Consider the following 22344-nt stretch of genomic DNA (forward strand, 5'->3'; position numbering starts at 1 on the left):
TGGGTTATAATTATTTTAACTCTGTTTTAACTAATTCAAAGATAATATAGGCTAGGCCATGAGGTCAGTTGGCATCAGGATATGTTTATTGTGTATATTTACCTTACTCAAGGAGGTTATGGTTGTGTTTCTGTTTGTCTGACAGCAGGATTGCGGAAAAACTACTGGCCCAAATTTATGAAGCTTGAGTGCAGTGTGGGCCAAGGAAGAAACCATTTAATTTTGGAGTAGACTTAATTTCATTTTCATTTTCTTCTGTTAACATGTATATATGTATAGGGCTTTTGTGCAGCGTTCATGTGGTGTTAGAGTAACTGAAAAAAATATTTCCGATCATATTTCATGGCTCATCAGATCTGTTTCCTTTGTTTTCATTGTCATGCAGATACATGTTTTGTTTAAAGGCTTTGAACAATAAAATACAACACATCTTCTTTGTAGCACAGATGTTGTTTCCACAATCCGACAGAACAAATTTAAAACACGCACCTTTAAAACACATAATATCTGTACGGCAGTTTAAAGACATGCATTACAACGACTTAACAAAATAACCAACAACACAATAGGGAGAATGAAATAAATTACTGTTGCACCTGCAACTGCAGTTTTACTGAAGTGCATGACACAAAGCTAATTCACTGCATGCTATTATAACAAACCTACACCACAGCATCTATTGGAGCCTTTGAGACCCCATATCAAACCTGTTTTGTCCCTGTTTCAGGATTTTAAACCTGATCCAGATTCTGAGTTCAAACAGCTCTGCCACTAGTTTGTAATCCTTTCATACACCAGTTAGGACCAACAGAAAGAGCTCTGTTCTCCATACTACATTGTTTCCCTAAAATCAAGAGTGACTTAATAAGGATTACGGAAATCACTGTGTGGACACGGCAGGCAGTCACATTAGTATCTTTATTGTCTTTGTTACGTTTGATCTGATTAAAGAGCTGAACTAGATGTCATTATCTTTATTCAATAAAAGCGTAATCCATCACTGCAGCTTGATAGACATGTACAGAAAATAATCACAGGTATTCATTTCATTGTGTGTGTAACATCTTAATGTGAGGATAAGTGGCATTCTAGTTGTTTGCACTTGCAATAACAGTAAATTGCACTTACTTACTAATTAGCCAGACGGAGGCAGTCACCATATGGCAGAAGAATGGAATTAAGGGTCAACTTGTTGCTGCTCTTTCAATCTCTGCACTAATTGTTTTTCTTCTCATCGCCCCCCTTTCGTGATCCCCCTCCGTGAAGGAGACCACATTTCATGGAAGGTTAAGCTACTTTGCTGATTTGGGGTGGTTGTATTCCCCTGAAGCCATTAGTGTCATTGACAGGCACAGACAATATGGCGCATAGGTATGGTGTAAAACTGCCATGTTAACCCCACTACCCTGTTAACGAGGAGAAGACGTGTACAAGGAGTGGGGAAAATAACCCATATTGTACTGTGTGTTGTTGATTAGTGCTAGTTGATTAAGTCACTTGTTAGTCAATGCTGTGAGTCAGTATCACCACATTTACAATAGACTACACATAACATATGGAGCATCTTTGTTTGCTTGCTCGCCTCTTTATCTTTTCTTTTGATATTAATGCATGTTAATAATGAAAGCTGATCTAAGTAAAGGCAACAAAGATTTAACAGAATATAATTGAAACAACAATGTTGACCGCTGTTACTCTCCTGACCTTTATTATGCAGCAGCCACATTTTGGGAGCCATTTGATAGCAGTGTGAGTAAAAAGTAAAATATATTATTTTCCTTTTCTTTCTTAGTGGTCACCTTTGTTGAATACAGTTATGCCTATAAGCAGTGTGACTGATTGATTTACCCTTATAGACAGTAAAGATTAAGAGGATGACAAACCAGCATTTGCTTACACAGCGCCTGGTGCTAATCTCCTTGTCTACCTTCAGAAAGCCCCCAGACGACTCACACTCACTCTGGCAGGGAAGAAGAAGACAGTGACTCTATTGACCTCTCATTGCATCAGAAACGACTAGAGAAAGGACAACAACACTGGATCAATATCATCGAGCAAACTTTGGTGGAAAGAGCTATACATTTTGTATTTTAGGAGCATTGCTATGAGTCAACACTTCACATTAAAAAATGTTTTGATGCAGCCAGGCAACTTTAATACTTCTGGGAGTAATCTTCTATTTACCTAAAAACTTTTTATTAAGTGGAGCTCAGATATTATAAAAAAATATATATAAAAAATCTAAAAATGGAAGACCACATGCCCAAAATGAACATGTTTTCTTCTGACGCCTCTGATGACTTCACAGATGGACCTCAAGCAGGTGAGCCCATAATTATTTGTAATATACCACTGTTGTAATATAGAAGATGTTGAACAATGATACTAAAATAAAAAATAAAAACATTTTTTCTGTACAGCGGATTATGTTGTTAAGATAATTATGTCTATGATAGCTCTGTGTATCGTATGTGCAATAAAAAAATGACTAAAAAGTAAAGAAGAGTAAACAAATAAATAATTTAACAGAATACCAATTTGTACAATTAACTCTGGTAATCCTTAAAAGAGTGTGACATTTTTTTTTCTGACATCTGTCCTTTACAGAAATGAGGTCAGCCCCAGGTAAAGTAATTGACCAAGGCCTGCTTTGTAAAGTGTGTTCTGATTCAAGCAGCGGTAAACATTATGGTATCTACGCCTGTAATGGCTGCAGTGGCTTCTTCAAGCGCAGTGTGAGACGAAGACTCATCTACAGGTGAGCAAAGTTTTATCGAAAAGGGCAATCAGAGTAGCCGAGTGTGTAATGGAGAAATACATATTGTAACAAGTAATCACTTGTATGGATTTTTATTGTGACAGGTGTCAGGCTGGAACTGGCAGATGCCCTGTTGACAAGGCTCATCGGAACCAATGCCAGGCTTGCAGACTAAAGAAGTGTCTGCAAGCTGGCATGAACAAAGATGGTGAGAAAACTGAATATGTGCAAATATAATTTCTGTAATAGTACAGATGATCAAAAGCCTTGACATAATGTTTAATTTACTTTTGGCAGCTGTGCAGAATGAGCGACAGCCACGAAGCACAGCACACGTCAGTTTGGACTCCATAAGTGTGGAAACTAAAAAGGAGCACCTGGCCACCACACGGGAGCTCACTTCGTCTGCCACCTACTCATCAGTCATCTGCAGACCTTTGGTCACTTCCTCCGTCAACACCTCTGCTGCTTTACAGCCCTGCAGCAGCCCCAATAACTACCACCGCTTCATGGTCAGCCTGCTGACTGCAGAGACTTGTGCAAAACTGGAACCTGAGGATGGTGAGTTCAAATGACAGTGGAGTGTTTTGAAAATACACTTTATATTTGGTTTTGCTAGGGTTTGCCTTTTAAGGATGATACAATAAGCCACAGAAATTTAGAAATGGCCATGTGTTTTTGTGGTTGTTGTTGTTTTGAGAAAATCTTACTCATTGTGACTTTTTACGATATTGCTCTCCAGTAGCCTTGAACAATTTTGTGACTGTCTTTTTTTAAACACACAGTGGAGGAAAATATTGATGTGACAACCAATGATTCAGAGAGAGATGAGACTCCTTCTGACTGCCGTGTGTCCCCGTACACCTTCAGCTGTTCAGAGAGTATTTATGAGACATCGGCACGACTCCTCTTCATGTCTGTCAAGTGGGCAAAAAATTTGCCAGTTTTTGCTCATTTGCCATTTCGAGACCAGGTGAGACTGACTGACACGTTGTTCAGTGTATTTACTGAACCAATTCATAAGTCGTGTGTGAGGCTGATAGCACGTATTTCCGTGACATCCTCAGGTGATTCTCCTTGAGGAAGCTTGGAGCGAGATGTTCCTCTTGTGTGCCATCCAGTGGTCCCTGCCAATGGACAGCTGTCCTCTTCTGTCTCTGCCAGACATGTCTCCATCCCAGCAGTCCAAGATCAGCCTCTCCACAACAGACCTACGCATCCTGGAGGAGGTCTTTAATCGTTTTAAGGCCTTGGCTGTTGACCCTACTGAGTTTGCTTGCCTGAAAGCGATAGTCCTGTTCAAACCAGGTAAGGAGTCATTCCTTCAGGGAATTGCATCTGTTATTGAATGGACATTGAAAATAATGTCTGCTGTTTTACTTGCAGAGACACGCAGCCTCAAAGACCCAGAGCAGGTGGAGAATCTGCAGGACCAGTCACAGGTGTTGCTTGGTCAGCACATTCATTCAGTATACCCCAGCCAAAGTGCCAGGTAAGCCTGCTGTAACTCTTTCTGACAGACTATAAAGATCTTGCAATATAAGAAAATCTGGAGTATTTCAAGTTTATCTGCCGTGAATAGAAACATGAAGTTCACTGTCTTTTGTTCTCGTCCATTAAGATTTGGGAGACTGTTACTTCTGCTGCCATCCCTCCACTTTGTGAGCTCAGAGAAAATAGAGCAGCTGTTCTTTCACAGGACCATTGGCAGCACACCCATGGAGAAGCTGCTTTGTGACATGTTCAAAAACTAAGACTAAAACCAGCACACAGGGAAACTTAATTTGCCAGGAGGAAAACACCATAAACCAACCCACAGTATTAAACAGAATAGCCCTTTTTTTAACCCAAGAATTTCATAGTTTGAAATATAACAGAAGGAAACGTTTTCCCACTAGAAGTCAAAAGTCTGTTGTAAAAAAAAAAGATCCTTTACAGTTTATGGCATTTTATTTAAATAGGCATACAGGTTTTGTGCAGTGATTTTTTTAACATGATTTTCTTTGTAAATATTACAGTTTTGTTATCAACAACCATATGCATTATTATCATTTTGTGTACGACACTATATGAAAATGAAGATATGTGTTTTGAATGTAAGTATTTGTCCTAAATAAATATGGAATTTTTGTATTTGACAAGTTTGTTGATCTTTGGTCATTTTTATCTCTTTATCTGGTTTTACAGACACAAAAGAGAACACATAACACATATAACAGGAATATGCTACAAAGGACCAAAACTTTATCATTATGATAATGTAATGAATATGGAGTCTGACCGTCACATCATAATGGCTAGTAAATTTTAGCTTATTACAGATATATTTGCAACTTGTGTAACTCTATGTCAGCCCATGGATGGATTACTGAACAGGCCTACTGGGCACAAGCACTTAAAGAGGCATCAAACCAACCAGTTACTCAAATTTACCACAAGGCACATAAAATTACTAAAAAGAGACACAAAAAGAGTACAATGAGACCATAAAAACTACAGAGATAAAAAACAGCTTCAAAGAGGCACAGCATGAAAACAAGGGGACTCTGAAAATGGACAAAACAACCACAAAGAGACACAAAGCAACTGAAAAGTGAATCAAAATGACCACCTAACACACAAAACAATTACAAGACACAAAATGACCAAGAAAAACAAAACAAGTCAGGTGCAAAACAACTACAAAGAGACACAAAACAACAAAAAGAGGCTAAATCTGACTTGACAAAGTTAAAAAAATACTTGTGACTTTCACTTGGACTTGAGCATATTGACTAGAAATTTCATGATACTCCCCCCCCCCCCCCCCCCCCCCCCCCCCCAGCCATGCTATGAAAGTGCAATGTCTATACTACTTTTTCATGATTTAGCTCAGTTGCGCTTGGTCTAACAAACTTGTTTTAGCAAATAAATACAAAGGATTCATGTTTTTTGTCAATTGAATTGTAACTGTTACTCTGTTATGAAGTTAGTATACATTTGGTGCAGAGCATTATGACTTGTTTTGGTCTTGAAACTTAAAGTGTAGGACTTGTGACTTGAGTGCAAAGATTTGAGATTTACTTGTGACTTGCAAAAAAAGGATCGCCTAAGTCATTTTTTGTCAAAATTGTTTTTTTTGTGCCTAAATCATCTCCTCATGACGCCGGCCACCTATGGTAAAATTGCCTACATCCTCAGTTGATCAGATCATGTGATTTTACCCCTTTAAGATAATGGCCTATGTCAAGTGTGTGACTTATGCGGATTTATTATGCCTATGTCAAAATAAAATGTGACTTAAGCAATTTTTTGAACATGCCTTTGTGACTTAAGCAAGATATGGTAACATGAAACATGACATGACAAGTTTCATGAGCTTTAATGTTACTTGTTAGAGGAATGCATTGAGGAAACCTTTAAAATTATATTATCTGACACCAACAGAAAATCCTCACCTATATCTCTGCGCAGATTGTTTGATGGGGAATGATGAGCAGGAGACGTCCAAGTTGTCAGTTTAACATAATTTTATTACAATACGTCAAGAAATGTGCAGTTGCCTAAGTCATTTATTTCTCTTAAATTACATAATTTACACACAGTGTTATTACTATGCCAATAGCCAACCTTTGTTACATCCTTTTTGAGTGAAATGATCAATAAATGTCATATGTTACACTTTTAGTGAAGTTTTTTGTGTTTCCTGCAAAACTTGAAAAAATTAGTTAGGCTAATTAGTTAGGCTATTATTTTAACAGGGTGACGATATGACAGCAAAACACCTGAAAATGGGAAACAAAGGTCTCTCAACCACTCTCAACGTGGGGCTATCATGATTGCACCGCATGTAAACTCCAGTAGGGCTCCGCTAACGATAGATGGCGCTAATGAACACATTTACTGGTGAATACGAGCCGTCAGCGAGAAGAAGAGCGGCTAGAACTAAACACGGAAGAAGTTTCAGCTAGTTAGCTAGCATAATGAGCTAAATCATCCTGCATTTTAGTAACCATAGCTACGTTGTTTACTTGGCTTTGTCAGACAGCTACATCTGAGACGGGTAGTTATTTCTTATTCAAAGCAACTTCATGTTAACAATTGTTTTACCTGACAATGTTTGGCAAATCGTATCAGCTGCTCCCTCAGAGGGACTCCACCTGTCCGAGGACTCCTGGCTTGTTTGTGGACTCTGACAGCTTCACACAGCGCAGCTACCACAAAGGCTTTTCATTTGATAACTTCCCCAATGTTTCTGAAAACTTCACTGGTAAGTAATAAATGTATCTAGAGTAATCATAGTTTTAAAACAACATTAGTACATGATCATTGTATCAAAAGCATCTCACGTGATTAATCTATAAATGCAAAGAGAGAGGGCACACACACAGTTAGTGAACTACGCAGGCACAGACAGTGACCTATTCAATCAGATAGTGACCCCCATGCACGGAGACAGAAAACAAAGACAGAATAACAGATTATTCTAACAGTAGCTCAAATTAACTATGGAAGCTATGGTGTTTTTTTGACTTGGGAGACAAACGAACAGCCTCATTAATCTTCCCTTTTACTTTTCACAGTCCACATGAAACGTTTACCGTTTTGATCCACACCATGTTGACAAAGTGGTATTACTGCCTAGTCCATCACGTTATATATATTTTTTCTAACGTTAACTTTATTGTTCTCAACGGAAATGTGTCCTGCACCCATGTGAAACAAAAAACACAGACATCCTTTTAACATAAAATAATATGCATAACACATATAATAAACAATATTACAACATGTGCCAAAACCCACCTCGCTACAAAGCATTGCACACGTACTGCCCCATCTGTCTACTAAAACTCTGTCTTTCAAACTCCACACCCTGAGTTTGTAATGCCAGTGTACACTGGCATTCTGTTAAAATTGTGTGTCCAACCCCAATACTTTAGAAAGCTCTATTTAAACCACACCATAAAACAATTTCTGTTCCTTTTCTTCCAGATACCTCCCAAGGATGGCTGTCCTGGTTTTGCAACCTGATTGTCATCTTCCTTGTCTATATCTGCACCTTTATAACATTTCCTATATCAGGGTGGTTTGTACTCAAAGTAAGAGGAAACTATAAGTTACTCCAACAGCATTTCCACTCACTCATTGAGAAGAAAAACAAACAACTCATGTGACTCATGTTGTTTGTAGACGGTGCCCAACTACCAGAGGATAGTAGTGTTTCGTCTGGGTCGTGTTGGTCCACCAAAGGGCCCTGGTATTGTCCTTGTGCTGCCCCTGATTGACCAGTGGCAGAGAGTAGACCTGCGCACCCGTGCTTTCAACATCCCTCCTTGCCAGGTAAATCACTACACTGAGTTCATTTTTTTGATGGGCAGTATGAACAGGAGGAATGATTACAGCAAATAAAATCTGTTTTGATTCACTTTGTCCTGCAGGTGGCACTCTTGGTGTACTGTTGATCAGTGTGAAACTGGAGAAATAAAACTGATACTAAGTGGAACTCTTAATAGTAAATGACACTACATGTTGAAGATGCAACCTCATGCTGCCTACAGTTTATTTGAAATGTTTTAATGCCAGCAGCAGCATTTTGTTTTTTTGTCTTTTGCCTCCATAACTTTCATAATTTAATCCAAATGGAAGTCTGATGACAAAGCATTCATTTTTAATCTTAAGCATGTATCATAGTTCTAAGGTTTTAATTAACCTTTCCTTTTTGGGAAAGTTGCCATAGCCCCATCAATGAAATACTACATTTCAACTAGAAAATTTCCTTCTGGGGAAATTCTGAAAGGGCCACGGGGGCTACTGCCGGTGTGTGTACACTATGATGAGATTCTTCAGAGATTTCAAACAATTAATACCAGTAATGTTATGATACTATATTATATACAAGGAGCACAAGTATTTATCTATACAGCAACCTATGCCCTTTAATCTCAAAATGTGTGTGTGTGTGTGTGTGTGTGTGTGTGTGTGTAACTAAAATCACATAAAGTTACCTGTGTGTGTGTGTGTGTGTGTGTGTGTGTGTGTGTGCGTGCGTGTGTGTGAAGCATGTGTATCTGGAGGAGTGTGTGCGCTTACGCGCGCATGTGTTTGTGTGTAAAGCATGTGTATCTGGAGGAGTGTGTGCGCTTATGCGCGCATGTTCGTGCGTGTAACTGTAATCACATCAAAGGCTTTGCAGTCGACCAATCAGAGCAGAGCAATCAACTGGAATTTCTGGCCTCGAACAGAAACCATTTTTGGAAAAACCATAACACCTATCATTGATCCACTTCGAGCGTCCTGAGTTCTTCCTGAACAGCTACATATGTTTTTTGTGAAGAAAAATGAAGAAATAGCTTTGTAAGAGCGATCTGACAAACTGTTAAATATGCTTTTTTATACAGAAATCTTCCTGCGTTTTTAATATGGTTGTCAATGAGGCTTTTGGTGTGTGTTGGTGGCGCATCTGTGTGTCTTATGCCCAAACTATAACTCTGACAGCTTTACCAGAGGATTGTGAGTGAGATGACACATTTTCCTAAGTTTCTATGTATAAATTATTTCTGTAGAGTGGAATTTGCGGCCTGGAGTGCAGTTTTCAATTTTATTTTTTGACAATTTTTTCTCTCCCTCTGCACTCAGGCGATCATGTCACACACTGTGACATGAACATTCCGTGCAATATACACCCATTATAATCTCAGAATTTCTCCAAAAATGATCATGGTCATTGTACAGGGATTGATAAAAAACTATATGATCTATCGAAACGTGGATTAATACACCAATACAGAAGACTTGTGTCTACTCTAAGTTTAAATGGAGTCTCTAGGTGAAATTATGCTGGAGAAGTAAACGTTTGAAAATCTCCAATTATTGTTCTTTTTCGGCCGTCCTATTCACTTCAATGCAAAATTTTGGGTAGTTTTTCATGACTTATGTCGCGAAAAATTTGGATTCTGTAGGGAAAATTAATAGCACACGGATCCCGATCAAACTGCACGTTTTGTTACATACAACATTGTGTCCGGAAGAGGAAGAAGAAAAAATCCACAGTATAACAATAGTTCTACAGCTATTGCTGTAGGGGCCAGTGCTCGGTGCGATTGCCCCGTGGCCCTAATAAAGCTGGGGTGACCAGCTCACGTCACTTGTTTTTCAATGGTGCCAATACTTTCCTTTTAAGCAGTTAGCATGTGTCAACTGTATATTCAGCCTGACACAAATATTGTATTAAATTGTGACAGATTTGAAACAATCTATGTTAGATGTCCAGTGCTCTTGTAAAATGTAGTTCTGCTATTATAGGTGGCTACTCTGGATGGTGGTATGTTGTCAGTGGGAGCAGACATCCAGTTCAGGATCTGGAACCCCGTCATCTCAGTTCTGTCAGTACAGGACCTGAATGCCTCAACCAGGATGACGGCCCAAAAGGCTTTGACCTACAGTCTGGCCAAGAAGACTGTCAGGGAGATCCAGACTGAGAGAGTTAAACTTGGAGAATATCTTGTGGTAAGACGATACTGGACTTATTCTCTGCTGGCTATCTGCTGTATTACATTAAACCTACATCCTTTACCGCTCTTTACAGATGGACATAAATGAAATGACGCGACCCTGGGGACTGGAGGTGGACAGGGCAGAGCTTACCCTGGGCTCTCTACTCAAAGAACCACAGGAAGGCCCCTCTGGACCCCTCATTATGCCTCCCTCTGGAGTGCCTGGACTGGAAGGCCTCACTGGCCCCATTCAGCAGTTGGCTATGCACTTCCTGGGCCAGAGTGGCATTTCAAAGCCTCAACAAGGTATGGCGCCATATGCATGTAACTGTTTTTGTACAACATGTACCCATTCTGATAATGTTGTAAAATACATCTGTGGCTTTTTCTCTTCAGAGGACTGCATAATTTTTACAGACGAGCTCAGCAGTGCACCTCAGGCAGTCGTGGCCACATCAGGTTCTGTTGAAGAGCTGCTTGGCAGGGTCGAGCCCCTGCTCTCTGAAGCTTTGGTCGACCAGGTTGGGGCCAGTTTCCAGTTTGATATAAGCTCAGAAGATGGACAACGTTTCAGTTACTATGTGGATTTGAGCCAAGGTGATGGTTTATATATTACTGTAAATATGGCACAACTTATATCCCAAAAATATTGGGATCACATGTAAGACATAGATGGGATTTTGTTCATTTGTGCATTTGAACTTGTTTTCGTGGATATGTCTCCATCTCAGCCCCTAGAAACAAGCACAAGGCTAAGCACAAGATTTTAACCTGTAATTGATGACATAAGTGTTGCTCAGGTTCGAGGCATATAAAACCCTTACATTTTTGGTACCTCTGTGTGGAGGATAGCACCATTGCTGCCCCTGTGCACTACATAAAACAATCAAGCAACTGAATACAAGTTGTGCTAAATCAATCTAGTAACGCTTAAATGTTTGTGGTAAATAGAAACAAAAATACAGTTGGGTAAATTACAAATCTTTTAATTGCTCTGTGTGTGTTCTTTAGGTAGCGGTGCAGCTGGAGCAGGGTCCTTGTGCAGAGAGCCAGATGTGACACTGAGCATGAGTGACAGCGACCTTCTGGCCATGTTCCAGGGTGTGCTACGACCATTTTCTGCTTATACCAGTGGCAGACTCAAAATCCAGGGAGACATTAAGACTGCCATGAAACTGGAAGAACTCATAAAGCTTCTTAAGAAATAGCATTTTTTAATGTATTTATTAAATATTTAATTTTAACTATACATTTCTTGTATTCATTGATTACATAATAAATTCAAAGGTCTTTAGGCCTAATGTTAGTTGGCATCTCACTTTTTACACACGTATGATTGCATTATGCTATGAAACGAGAAAGTATTAGTACCGCAACACAACATACACAGACCAACTGCAGTGTGGCATATTCTATTACTGCACCTTTCTATCTACTGTAGAGTTCAACAGCAGAGCCTTGATCAGCACAGCAAGGGGGGGTGACTATTTAGACCAGCCTCCTTGTTTTGCACCAGATGTCTCTGGGAGAGCCAGAGTAGCCGCTGAAAGTAGCCCAGAGTGAGAATTTTAGTTGTCATGATGGCCAGGTTGAGTGTGTGGCGCAGCCCAGTGACAGTGCCCCTGTCCTGGATCGGAGAGCTGACAACAGGTGTGCGCTGCAGCAGCAGCATGCCAATTGTCAGACCGGCATACTCGGACAGCAGCAGCATTATCAGGTCTTTCAGTGAGATTCCTGGATTGTGGAAGAATGGCATGGCCAACTTGTACCATTTTTGGAAACTGGATGGCTTCAGAAACCTTCACCACATCATGGTGCAGAACTTCAACACTTTTGGGCCCATTTACAGGTACGGAAGGCAAAGCAGTTTGCATAAATCTCAAATACAATAGCTACATGACTTACTGTCCGCTGTCTTAACTTAAGTGTACAGTAACATGAGAAGACACAACAAATGACTTTGAATGATGTCACTAGTTGTAACCATGTTCTGGGTGAAATTCTAAACATGTTTCCTTCATTGAAAAATGTCTGTGACTGGCAATCTACAAGGCCATGTTGTTTTTTTTAAGACAAGCATCTGATATGGCTTTTTTTGCCCCTTTTTTCCATCTGACTTTTTGTATGTCAGAGAAAAAATAGGTCATTATGAAAGTGTAAATATCATCAACCCTGAAGATGCTGCTATCCTGTTCAAAGCAGAGGGCCACTATCCTAAAAGGCTGAAAGTTGAAGCCTGGACATTATACAGAGACTACAGGAATCGCAAATATGGAGTTTTACTCAAGTATGCTCTATTATTATTATTATTCCCTTACTGTATACATTCTGTTTTTACCAATATTTCGATAGTTTCATGGGACCAAGAGTTCTATACAATATGATGATTGTTAGTTTACATCCAATCTTCCCATAGGAATGGAGAGGACTGGAGATCAAACCGTCTGATTCTAAACAAGGAGGTGATTTGCCCGAAGGTGCTGGGAAACTTTGTGCCTCTGCTGGAAGAAGTGGGCCAGGATTTTGTGGCCAGAGTTCACAAAAAGATCAAGCAAAGTGGCCAGAACAAATGGACCACTGACCTCTCTCAAGAACTCTTTAAATATGCACTCGAGTGTAAGACTATTTTTGATATCTTTCTTGATATCCAAGTATAATTTGTGATATTTTTCCCTCGTATTGTCTCATGTTTGCACTGTCCTACACAGCGGTGAGCTCAGTGCTGTATGGAGAGCGTCTAGGTTTGATGCTGGACTACATCGACCCTGATGCTCAGCATTTCATTGACTGCATCACCCTCATGTTCAAGACTACCTCACCCATGCTGTTTATACCTCCTGCTCTGTTGAGGAAGATTGGGGCAAAAGTGTGGCAGGACCATGTGGAGGCTTGGGATGGGATCTTCCACCAAGGTAGGACTCAGAGAACAACCAGGATGAACATTTTAAAGGGGGTAAATTATGCAAATTGCTTTAATTTAAAAAATAATTTAAACATTATATTCTAATAAACATGATATATGCTAATGAGCCTTCATGTGACAGGAAGGGGATCCAAATCTGAATGACTTGTTGAGTTCCATGTTTTCTGATCAAGGCAGCTCTGAAAAACTGACTTATATTCTTTTGGTGCATCAGCTGACCACTGCATCTACAACATCTACAGAGAGTTACGTAAGGAATCTGGCACTCCAAAGAAATACCCAGGAGTCCTTGCTAGCCTGCTCATGTTGGACAAGCTGTCCATTGAAGACATCAAGGCCAGCATCACTGAGCTCATGGCTGGAGGAGTAGATACAGTAAGGGACAAATTGGCTTCCCCCCCCCAGAATGATAAAAATCATTCTGAAAGTCACATTTTTACAGAATTGGACTTTTTGGCTTTCTGCCTAATCCTGTTTGTGTGTTTCAGACTTCTATAACGCTGCTGTGGACATTGTATGAACTAGCCAGGCACCCCAAACTCCAGGATGAGCTGAGGGCAGAGGTGGCTGCAGCTCGGGCTGAAAGCCAGGGAGACATGCAGGAGATGCTGAAGCGGATCCCACTGGTCAAAGGAGCTTTGAAGGAAACACTGAGGTGAAAACAAACTGCGGTGCCAGATATGTAATGTTATTAATGACCCTGTAGAGATGTTAGATGTGAATTTTTTTAAAGTAAAAGTTTATCTCTTTCAGATTTATAGTAATACTTTTATTAATAACGTATTGTTCTGAAAATTACATTCTTTTTTTTTTTTTTACCTGTCATTTAAAAAAGTCTCTTTTAATATAGATTTTTCTCTCTCATTCCTCAGGTTACACCCAGTTGCAGTGAGTTTGCAAAGATACATAGCAGAAGATATCATTATTCAAAACTACCACATCCCAGCTGGGGTAAGAGGCAGTTAAAAATCTAAATAATCTATGCTGGTCTGTCATGTTTCGCTGCCCATCTGCTCATCTTTTATGTGTTTATGTTGTGTTTGTGTTTAGACCCTGGTCCAGTTAGGACTGTATGCAATGGGCAGAGACCCCAAAGTGTTTTCCCGTCCCGAGCAGTATCAGCCCTCCCGCTGGCTGAGGACAGAGACACACTACTTCAGGAGCCTGGGCTTCGGTTTCGGCCCCCGTCAGTGTTTAGGACGCAGAATAGCTGAGGCCGAGATGCAAATCTTCCTTATCCATGTGAGACATACAGATTATCAAAACACATTTCACTTTGTTCTGTGGCTCATATATACAGCATGTTGATTATGTCTATTATTTTCTGTCTTTGTAGATGCTTGAGAACTTCCGAGTGGAGAAACAGCGCCATGTGGAAGTGAAGAGTACCTTTGAACTCATACTGTTACCTGAGAAACCTATACTATTGACACTGAAGCCTCTACATGGTAGTCGGTAACACCAAGTTTGAGAGGAAAATTGTGGTGCACGATAAGCCCTGCTCATTTCTATAAACCTTTATCACAGTTTAATGTCAAGGACTTCACAAAGCACCACAATATAAACTGTAAATAAAATCTTCCAACCTTAGATGTTGATGGAGAGCAAAAAAACATTAGGAAAGAAAAAATAAAAATGTGCATGAACAAATTACCTCAGTAATTCCAAAACTAGTGAACAGTCATTATATGTGCTGTATGTTAGTGAGTAATTTGAACAATGATGGAAATGTGTATTCTGTGTGTACAACATATTAATAAACCTGGAATGTACAGATGTTTTATTCTATGTGCATATGGAAAAAGTATTTTAAAATATCTACCAGTGACGAATAAAACATCACAACTGAATCAAAATGTCTTTGAATATATAATTTTATTACATATTTTAATATCTAAATATATTCATTCAATGAAAATCTCTTATTTGCAACATTAAATCAAAGAAAGTAAAGTGTGTTAAGTCTGGGTAAACAGTTAAATAGTTCACTTGCAGGTCATGTTACAGGCTTCTGCTTCCTCTGTTTGCTTTGCTGATATAATGATACAGATTTCTGTAAGAGGCACAAATGATTCCATGTGAAATTAAATTATGCACAGCACTAATCATGTAAATGACAAAGGCTAATTGCCCTCAACTGACCGGAGGAACATTATGAAGGATGGTGGTGGACGTCCGGACAAAGCCATGCCTGTGCTCACTCAGTTTGGTCAACATTTCTTGTTTCTGTCTGCCCCATAATTTAGAGTTCTCCTCCAGCTGTAATACATGCAAACAGAGGCAAAACACCCAATTAACCACAAATGAAAAGCTGATCAGTGACCCATTAAGTCTATGAGTATCTATTTTTTTTGTATTGTTACCTGAGCCTCCAGTGTTTGGACTCTTGCCTGGGCCCTCTCCAGTTTATTTAGTAAACTCAGTCTCTCCTTGTCTGGCAGTGCTTCTTTTGTCTGAGGGCGACATGGCACACATCAATTTTAGATTCCAAGAACTGAAAGACAATAATATGTAAAGTATCATAACATTTTACAATATATTCCTCAAGACAATATGGATATCTGAGATGCCAATCCTCAGTCTTTTAATCTAATCAAAGTTTTATACCATTTTCACATCACACTGTGAAGACTGGCTTGAATGTGATGGTGTACCTGCGCTGACTGCTGTATAATGACTGCAGCAGGCTGCTGGCGAACCCTGTCCAGCTCTCCTCTGAGACGAGTGTTTTCTGCTACCAGGGCCGACTCCATCTCCTCTCTTCTGTGGTCAGTCTCACCTACACAGCAGGAAGACATGTTCTGCAAATGTTTATTTGAAAACACATCGTTCCCCCACCTCACCTACAGAGTCCACCTACCTCTTTGCTTTTTCACCACCACCCTTTTGTCACCACTCTGTTTATTCTTCTCTCTGAGTTTGCTATCTAATGCTTTCTCCATCTTCTCAATGACCTGAAAAATAGCACAACATATATTTCAAGCTTTTCTTCAAAGACAGAAGCATTGCATTTTGTCACAGGTAAGTGTCGGGCAGACACTGAAGCTGACTGTTCACCTTTTCCTGCTGTTTCACTGTGGCCTCCAAAGTTGCCATCTTTGCCAAGTTACTCTGCTGGTGCTGCACATCCTCCTGTTGCTGCTGGTAAACTCTCTGAAGTTTCAGTAGCTCCTTCTCACTGTCATTCTTCTGCACAGTGCACACAAAATGAAAATAGAACAGAAAACAATATAAAAACTACATATACACAGAAAGATTTCCGTTTTATTGTGTATATAGTGTATATATTTAAGACATACTCTAACCTTGATCAGGTCATTCTGCAGCTGTTGGATCCTGTCTCTTTCAGAGGCAGCCTTACTGGTCTCACTGGCCAGCTTGAATTTCAGAGAAGCTTAAAAAAAAAACAGGAAATCATACACACAGGCATATATTTGGGTAATTATACATAGGCAAAGGAATGTGCTGGGTTTGAAAAAAAAGAAAAGGACAGCTATGTTTATCAAAGATAAATAAGACTTAGCATTTGATCTGTAAAGTAACTTAAGTTTCAATGCCTTTTCAAATTAAAAATGATTATCATGTCAGTTCTGAGGTTTACATATTTGAACAATAACCATCAAAACTCCCATCATTTAAGCTTTTGAAGAGGAATAGATTTTTCTGTTTCATGTGAGTTAAATCTGGTCCCTTTGCTTTGATGCCAGCAGTCAGACCTTCAGGAACATCCTTTCACTGAGGGTCACAAACTGTCCTTCTGGAGATAAGGGATGCACTACCCACAGAGCTTATCAGGGTCCGTGGCCTAAATGAGCTGCCTTATCACAAAATGGCACAGTCTGCTTGGGAATAGACACTCACAAGGATTAGCAAACAGACAGTGAGCCACCTTCCACCATCACTGACTCAACTGCCAGTGAGATGCCCTGAAATCCGAACATGGACTGAAGGTTCAACAGCTGCTGGCTGGATAATAAACTTTCTGAAATGTTTCTGCATCTGATCAAAACATTTGCTGAGCATTAGGGATGCCAATTATTACTTGTCTTGGTTCAGGCTCATTTTAAGAGAGGATAAAGAATAGAAAACATATATTTGAGTTATGCTGTGGTTTACCTATACGGTCAGCAATCTCAGCCTTGGTCATGACGTCGATGTCTGTGTCATCCAGCAGATCTCTGCCAAGGTCCTGCTGTAGAGACAGATCACTGCGGAGCTGACTGTTTTCTGCCTCCAACGTCACCAACTGTGTCCTCAGCAATATGATGTCTTCTGCCATCTTGCTCATGGCTGAACGATAGTTTTCCACCTCCTGATGGAAACATGTTGACGGTCAGTCTCAAGTTTGAAGTAGGATATTTGTTAACCTTTTAAAACCCAGGATTTTACCAAAACAAATGTTGTGAGCCAAAGCTTATAACATAAGAACTATAAGGTCAAAAGTGCATGTTCTTCTTCTCTTGAACAGCTGGTGCACATGAGCTTGTTTAGCATATGGCTAAAACACAACCTGAACTACATCAGTTCAAACAAACAAACAAACAACAACTTGTTTTTTGGTATAATTCTGACCCTACCTGTAAAAGGGCAGGTGGGTTTGTTAAAATAATAATCTCAAAGATTTTCTAATGAAATAAAAAGTCCCAAGCGAGAATATAAAAGCAACACTTTCCTCATTTGTGTATGAATCAATGTTTGTTTTGGTTTTTTTGCTGTTTGCCAGCATTGTGTGAACAAAGAAAAAAGCAATGACTAAATATGATGAAAAATACATTTTTTTGATATTATCCTAATGCCAATCCCCTAATGAGCTCGTAGTTAAACTGAACCAGTTTATAATTAATTGCATCAAGTTTGGTCTGAGGGCAAAGAGGAGTTAAAAGCTATCACCCTGATGTAATACCTCAAGTTTATTTTCAATCAAAAAGCCAGAAACTGTGACTAATGTATTTTTACACTACTACTCACACAAACACAATTTCCAGGAACAAAAAAATGGCAGAAATATTCTCAGAAATCTTATGGGACAAATTCAATACAGAGTGGTTCTATGTGATCACCACCACTAGATGTCTCCTCAACTCCATTTCTTCATAGAGTCCTCCAGGATGTAGTCAACAACACGTTTCTGTACACTGAAAGAATTTAAAAACATCCAAGCAGCATGTACATATTGCATGTTTCACAAAGTCTCAGCATCTGAATGAATAATTGATTACTCCTGGTTTCAGATAAGGACATGACATGAGAAATGGGACATAACTGGAAGCCAAAGGAGAACATTATGCTATAAAGGGCGCTGTATGTGAAATCGATTGTCTAAGGTTTGGGTACAATTCATTCATGACTCCGGCTCCTCAAATCCAATGGAACAATAACACCGTATCCTGTGAAGGTCTTTTGTCATGGGAGCTTTAAGCTGGGTTTTTGGATGAATCCTTGTCGTTCATTCGCAGAGCGTCCTCCTGTGAAAGCCTGTTTGCTGAACTGTAGAGGCAAAACTCATGCCAAATTCATGACAGTATTACAGTACAGCAGACTAAAAAATAACACTGAATTTTACAAAAATCTTGTGCACATTTTCTCCTTTCTGTTCACATTCGTGTTGCCCTTCTTTCCCTTTGAAAAGATTCCTCCCTGACTTCAGAATCACATTGCTGCAGAGCTCTGTTATAAGACATTTCTCAGTGAAAGGCTTGTGCGAGTTGTCTAGCAGCCTCTATATGCTCATTGTTCTCTGCTCTGACACATACTCCTCTTTCACATTGAATAGACAGAATTGAATAGAGACTGAAAGCAGGGTCCAGCTGCATGTATGAGGAGGGGGTGACGATTAGGGGATTCCAATCTCGGATGGTGTGGTTGTGACTCCCGTGGGACACGAGGGTGAAATTGAGCATCTAATTGAAAGGGCAGGGACGAGGTGACAATCATGACTGTAGATGAGATGGTGTCTCTGCTGGGGGGCCCCACAGGCATGATGGGTAGGACGGCTCCCCATGATGAGTCTGGAAAGTCCCCTCATGTGTCAAAAATAAAAGGGGAACCTGTCTCTGCCTGTGAATACTAGGGGTTCCTTTCCCTCGCTATGATTTGAAGACATTAAAGTGACCTTGCTGTCATAAAAGCTGTCACTTTAGAACACTTGTATCACGGAGAGAAGCTGGTGATGTGATACTTAATTAGGGTTTTCCATACCATTATAATTATCATGCAATATCAATATTTTCCTTTGTGAATCACTGTGAATTTGGTCTATCTACTTTTTATTGTTTATTGCATCTTCACTGTCTATTTGCTCATTATTTACTTGCCCTTTTTATTATTTATTTATTTATTCATTCATTAATATGTCCTCTTTTTCTTTCACTATCCCCTTTGCTGCTTTTACAACAACAATTTCCCCGCTGTGGGAATAATAAAAGATTATCTTATGTTATTATTGTGTATGTTCAGTAGTAGTGTACAGTAAATGTATACAGTGTCAATATGTAATCGTCCAGTTAATACCCAGATGCTTTTCTATCATATAATCTATCAAAAATCTCCATGAATTTACATACAATCTACATGAACATAGAAACAAAGTTCCAGCCAATCCACAGATCAAAGCAGCAAATTTCAATAAGTTAATAAAATTATGGAGAAACCTCACAGCCACAGGAGAAAAATGTCAGGATATGCATAAATAATACCTGCGCACAAGTTTCAGCCTCATCAGTCTCACTCCTCCTTAAATGGAATCAGTCTGAGAAATGTTAATCTATTCCACTATCTGACATCTTGTCTCCCAACTATGTGCTTCAGCGTACCGTCCCATCTCACTGGCTTTCCCGTGTCAATGTTCACTAACGAAGCGTGACAGTTGAGATTGCTTCACTGATTGATTCAAGAGTTTAGGTATTGATTATGTCTAATCACCTTAGTTTGGAGGTTGGTGATCTCGGCCATGTTGGGATCATCCTCAAAGTCGTGCAGAGGGGGTCTACGGCATGAACACATGAAGTGAAAATAAGTCATTAGTGAAAAAAATCATTAAACGTTTTAGAAATTTTAGTATTGCAAAAATATTATTCATACAGTGATCATCACATTAAATTCAAGCTTCTTGCGTGTAGTTTTTTTTCCCCTCACCGTTTATGTGGATGATGTACTTGATAGGTGTGGTTTATGTTGGGTTTGTCGGCCTGTGGAGCCACTGGCCTCTCAGCAGGTGTCTCCTGCTGTTGTTGGGCTGCTTCCTGTAGCTCAGTCTTTGGTAGGATCTTTGCCAAGGCATCATGGGATGGCAGGTTGTATCCATCTTTCTGTAGCTGAAGAGCAGGGGTTCAAAAAGTTTTGAGTGCCAAATTACAGAGTGAGCATATGATTCAGGGCCACACAGGATACATAATACATATCACTGTTTGCATTTCACAATATACTGTCAAGTTGTCAAGTGTTTCATTTCCTTACATACTTAATTGATTTTTCAATTATTGTCAGTATTATTCCACATACAGTGGTGGGGTCTTTGGAACAAATGACAAGAAAGTTAAGCCAGTTTCATAACGCATAAGGATTAAATACACAACACAAACCACAAAGAAGGAGCATTAACTCTGCAAATGTTGGCAGTTAGTTGTTCAAGCAGAGTGCTTAAATCTCCCAAAACAATGTGGGAGGACTCCTGTACATCTGCAATGGCAACATTAAACCTACCAGTTGTGTTTATGCAGAAAACGAAAGCTTTTATGATCCAGAAAACACTGTAACTACGACCTCTCAGTACTCACTGTGCTTGTCTGTGGCCTGTTCTACCTCTTCATCTCCTGAATATAAAGGCTGTTACATCACTATGCATACAGTACCCACTCTACAACAGGAGAGCTCTTAGTCAAAAGCCCTGAAGTCCTTCAAGCATGAGCCTTGCATATACAATGTACGCTGTCAATGATCATGGTTGCCAGGTAGCACACATCCAAAGAAATGACATGAAATAGAGTCATTATCTATTATCTTCCTACAGGTTTATCAGAGCCTACCTTTATAGCTGCAGGGCTGCTGAGTGATTTTGTCTTTTTCGAGGCCTTCATCCAACAGAAAATGTCCTTATCAGAAGAGAGAACATGGAACTGATGGTAAAAGTTGGAGCTCTGCCATTAAGTTAGAACAACCAACCTGTAACCACAACACAAGCCTTAGCAACTCTCAGACTAATGAAAGGGACTCTTGTTATGCACAAAATACTGTAGTATCACATTTCATCTTCAGAGCTCACAATCTTTATGTACCTGGCATCTTTGAACCCCCGTTAGCAGTGTGTAAACTTTCTACATGTAATCAAATAATGAACTTCAGTACAATTTTTGAGCTACGTGGACTTAGTAATTTGACTGTGAGCTACTTTGTACTAGTACTACACTACATTAAAGCACATTTCATTCTACTACATTTGTTTGACAGCTTTACAGATTTGGTGCTGTTCGGTTGACAAAGGTCGTTCTAGTGTACATGTGAGCTGAGCTGAGCTGCTTTAGTATCTTAATATCCAGATGTCCAATGACTAAAATCTGTCATTGGGTTTAAATATGTAGTTAAAAAGGACCAAGATCATAAAAATGTTGCTTAAAACTGGATAGAAAGTCAAATTATGACAACTTTGGGCAGATAACCACAAAGAGGATATAACGCCATCGACAGGTGGCAAAATTAAACTTTTTTTTTTCATTTCAGAATTCTCTGGCTTAAAAAAAAACTTAATGTTAGTACACAAGTTAACAAAATATACAACAGAGGTCTACTCATTTTAGACATTTCAATGTAGAATAGTTACATATACCTTTAAAGTGATGCACACGTACACATTAATCAAAATTAATGATAACAATAACATTATTCTACGTATAACAGTATTCTTGCATGGTGGTTTTGCTATTTTTACTTGACTAAAAGTTTGAATATTTCTGCCACCATTGCACGTTCAATCTTAGAGCACTGAAAACAAAATCAAACTTTGTCTGTATGCTCAGAGGCAGCATGTAAGAATCAATGGAATCAAAGGGAGGTTCCTGCTCAGTAAATACCAGCCCCCACATGAATTCTGTCAGAGCCTGGATAAGCAGGTTGATGGAGACGAACTAATGATTTCTAGTTGACGTGCTGTGCAGCACCTGTGGCTCACTCTGGCAGTTATTCCCAGCTTTACT

The 22344-nt window shown here is 39.5% G+C and overlaps 4 protein-coding genes across 5 annotated transcripts; 3 read left to right on the top strand and 1 right to left on the bottom strand.

Annotated features, from left to right (window-relative positions):
- Window positions 1-2206: 2206 nt before the first annotated feature.
- On the top strand, window positions 2207-4597 carry nr2e3 (nuclear receptor subfamily 2, group E, member 3). The gene is made up of 8 exons (XM_059335889.1): window positions 2207-2323; window positions 2608-2758; window positions 2863-2966; window positions 3056-3319; window positions 3544-3731; window positions 3826-4066; window positions 4145-4250; window positions 4380-4597. The coding sequence occupies exons 1-8, from the start codon at window positions 2248-2250 to the stop codon at window positions 4510-4512; spliced, it is 1263 nt and encodes a 420-aa protein (XP_059191872.1). The 5' UTR covers window positions 2207-2247; the 3' UTR covers window positions 4513-4597.
- A 2058-nt stretch (window positions 4598-6655) lies between these two features.
- On the top strand, window positions 6656-11539 carry stoml1 (stomatin (EPB72)-like 1). 2 transcript variants are annotated; one of them, XM_059335875.1, is made up of 8 exons: window positions 6656-6800; window positions 6875-7007; window positions 7733-7826; window positions 7931-8080; window positions 10043-10246; window positions 10326-10539; window positions 10630-10830; window positions 11245-11539. In XM_059335875.1, the coding sequence occupies exons 3-8, from the start codon at window positions 7746-7748 to the stop codon at window positions 11439-11441; spliced, it is 1047 nt and encodes a 348-aa protein (XP_059191858.1). In that variant the 5' UTR covers window positions 6656-6800; window positions 6875-7007; window positions 7733-7745; the 3' UTR covers window positions 11442-11539. The 2 variants fall into 2 exon arrangements, with proteins under 2 accessions (XP_059191858.1, XP_059191857.1); XM_059335874.1 differs by having other exon boundaries at window positions 6657-7007; window positions 7733-7839.
- A 146-nt stretch (window positions 11540-11685) lies between these two features.
- Window positions 11686-15012, top strand: LOC131973790 (cholesterol side-chain cleavage enzyme, mitochondrial). Its single transcript, XM_059335873.1, has 9 exons — window positions 11686-12082; window positions 12365-12520; window positions 12650-12849; window positions 12942-13145; window positions 13371-13531; window positions 13645-13811; window positions 14029-14107; window positions 14207-14398; window positions 14493-15012. The coding sequence occupies exons 1-9, from the start codon at window positions 11811-11813 to the stop codon at window positions 14613-14615; spliced, it is 1554 nt and encodes a 517-aa protein (XP_059191856.1). The 5' UTR covers window positions 11686-11810; the 3' UTR covers window positions 14616-15012.
- A 41-nt stretch (window positions 15013-15053) lies between these two features.
- On the bottom strand, window positions 15054-21557 carry ccdc33 (coiled-coil domain containing 33). Its single transcript, XM_059334774.1, has 11 exons — window positions 21181-21557; window positions 20291-20469; window positions 20078-20141; window positions 17273-17468; window positions 16462-16550; window positions 16214-16345; window positions 16017-16110; window positions 15811-15935; window positions 15520-15609; window positions 15299-15415; window positions 15054-15209 (listed from the first exon to the last, which is right to left on the bottom strand). Exons 1-11 carry the CDS (start codon window positions 21229-21231, stop codon window positions 15153-15155), a joined length of 1194 nt encoding a protein of 397 aa, XP_059190757.1. The 5' UTR covers window positions 21232-21557; the 3' UTR covers window positions 15054-15152.
- Window positions 21558-22344: the final 787 nt, after the last annotated feature.

The sequence above is a fragment of the Centropristis striata genome, chromosome 6, assembly GCF_030273125.1.
Source record: "Centropristis striata isolate RG_2023a ecotype Rhode Island chromosome 6, C.striata_1.0, whole genome shotgun sequence".
NCBI lineage: Eukaryota > Metazoa > Chordata > Actinopteri > Perciformes > Serranidae > Centropristis > Centropristis striata.

Coding starts and splice junctions, on each gene's coding strand:
- nr2e3 (XM_059335889.1), top strand. CDS start 2,248: ATGGAAGACCACATGCCCAAAATGAACATGTTTTCTTCTGACGCCTCT. Junction 2,967..3,055: donor AGCTGGCATGAACAAAGATG/GTGAGAAAACTG, acceptor TACTTTTGGCAG/CTGTGCAGAATGAGCGACAG. Junction 4,067..4,144: donor GATAGTCCTGTTCAAACCAG/GTAAGGAGTCAT, acceptor TTTTACTTGCAG/AGACACGCAGCCTCAAAGAC.
- stoml1 (XM_059335874.1), top strand. CDS start 6,854: ATGTTTGGCAAATCGTATCAGCTGCTCCCTCAGAGGGACTCCACCTGT. Junction 10,540..10,629: donor CATTTCAAAGCCTCAACAAG/GTATGGCGCCAT, acceptor TTTTCTCTTCAG/AGGACTGCATAATTTTTACA. Junction 10,831..11,244: donor CTATGTGGATTTGAGCCAAG/GTGATGGTTTAT, acceptor TGTGTTCTTTAG/GTAGCGGTGCAGCTGGAGCA.
- LOC131973790 (XM_059335873.1), top strand. CDS start 11,811: ATGATGGCCAGGTTGAGTGTGTGGCGCAGCCCAGTGACAGTGCCCCTG. Junction 12,083..12,364: donor ACTTTTGGGCCCATTTACAG/GTACGGAAGGCA, acceptor TTTGTATGTCAG/AGAAAAAATAGGTCATTATG. Junction 12,521..12,649: donor AAATATGGAGTTTTACTCAA/GTATGCTCTATT, acceptor ATCTTCCCATAG/GAATGGAGAGGACTGGAGAT.
- ccdc33 (XM_059334774.1), bottom strand. CDS start 21,231: ATGAAGGCCTCGAAAAAGACAAAATCACTCAGCAGCCCTGCAGCTATA. Junction 16,551..17,272: donor TGAGATTGCTGACCGTATAG/GTAAACCACAGC, acceptor TTTTTTTTTAAG/CTTCTCTGAAATTCAAGCTG. Junction 16,111..16,213: donor CAGTGAAACAGCAGGAAAAG/GTGAACAGTCAG, acceptor GCTATTTTTCAG/GTCATTGAGAAGATGGAGAA.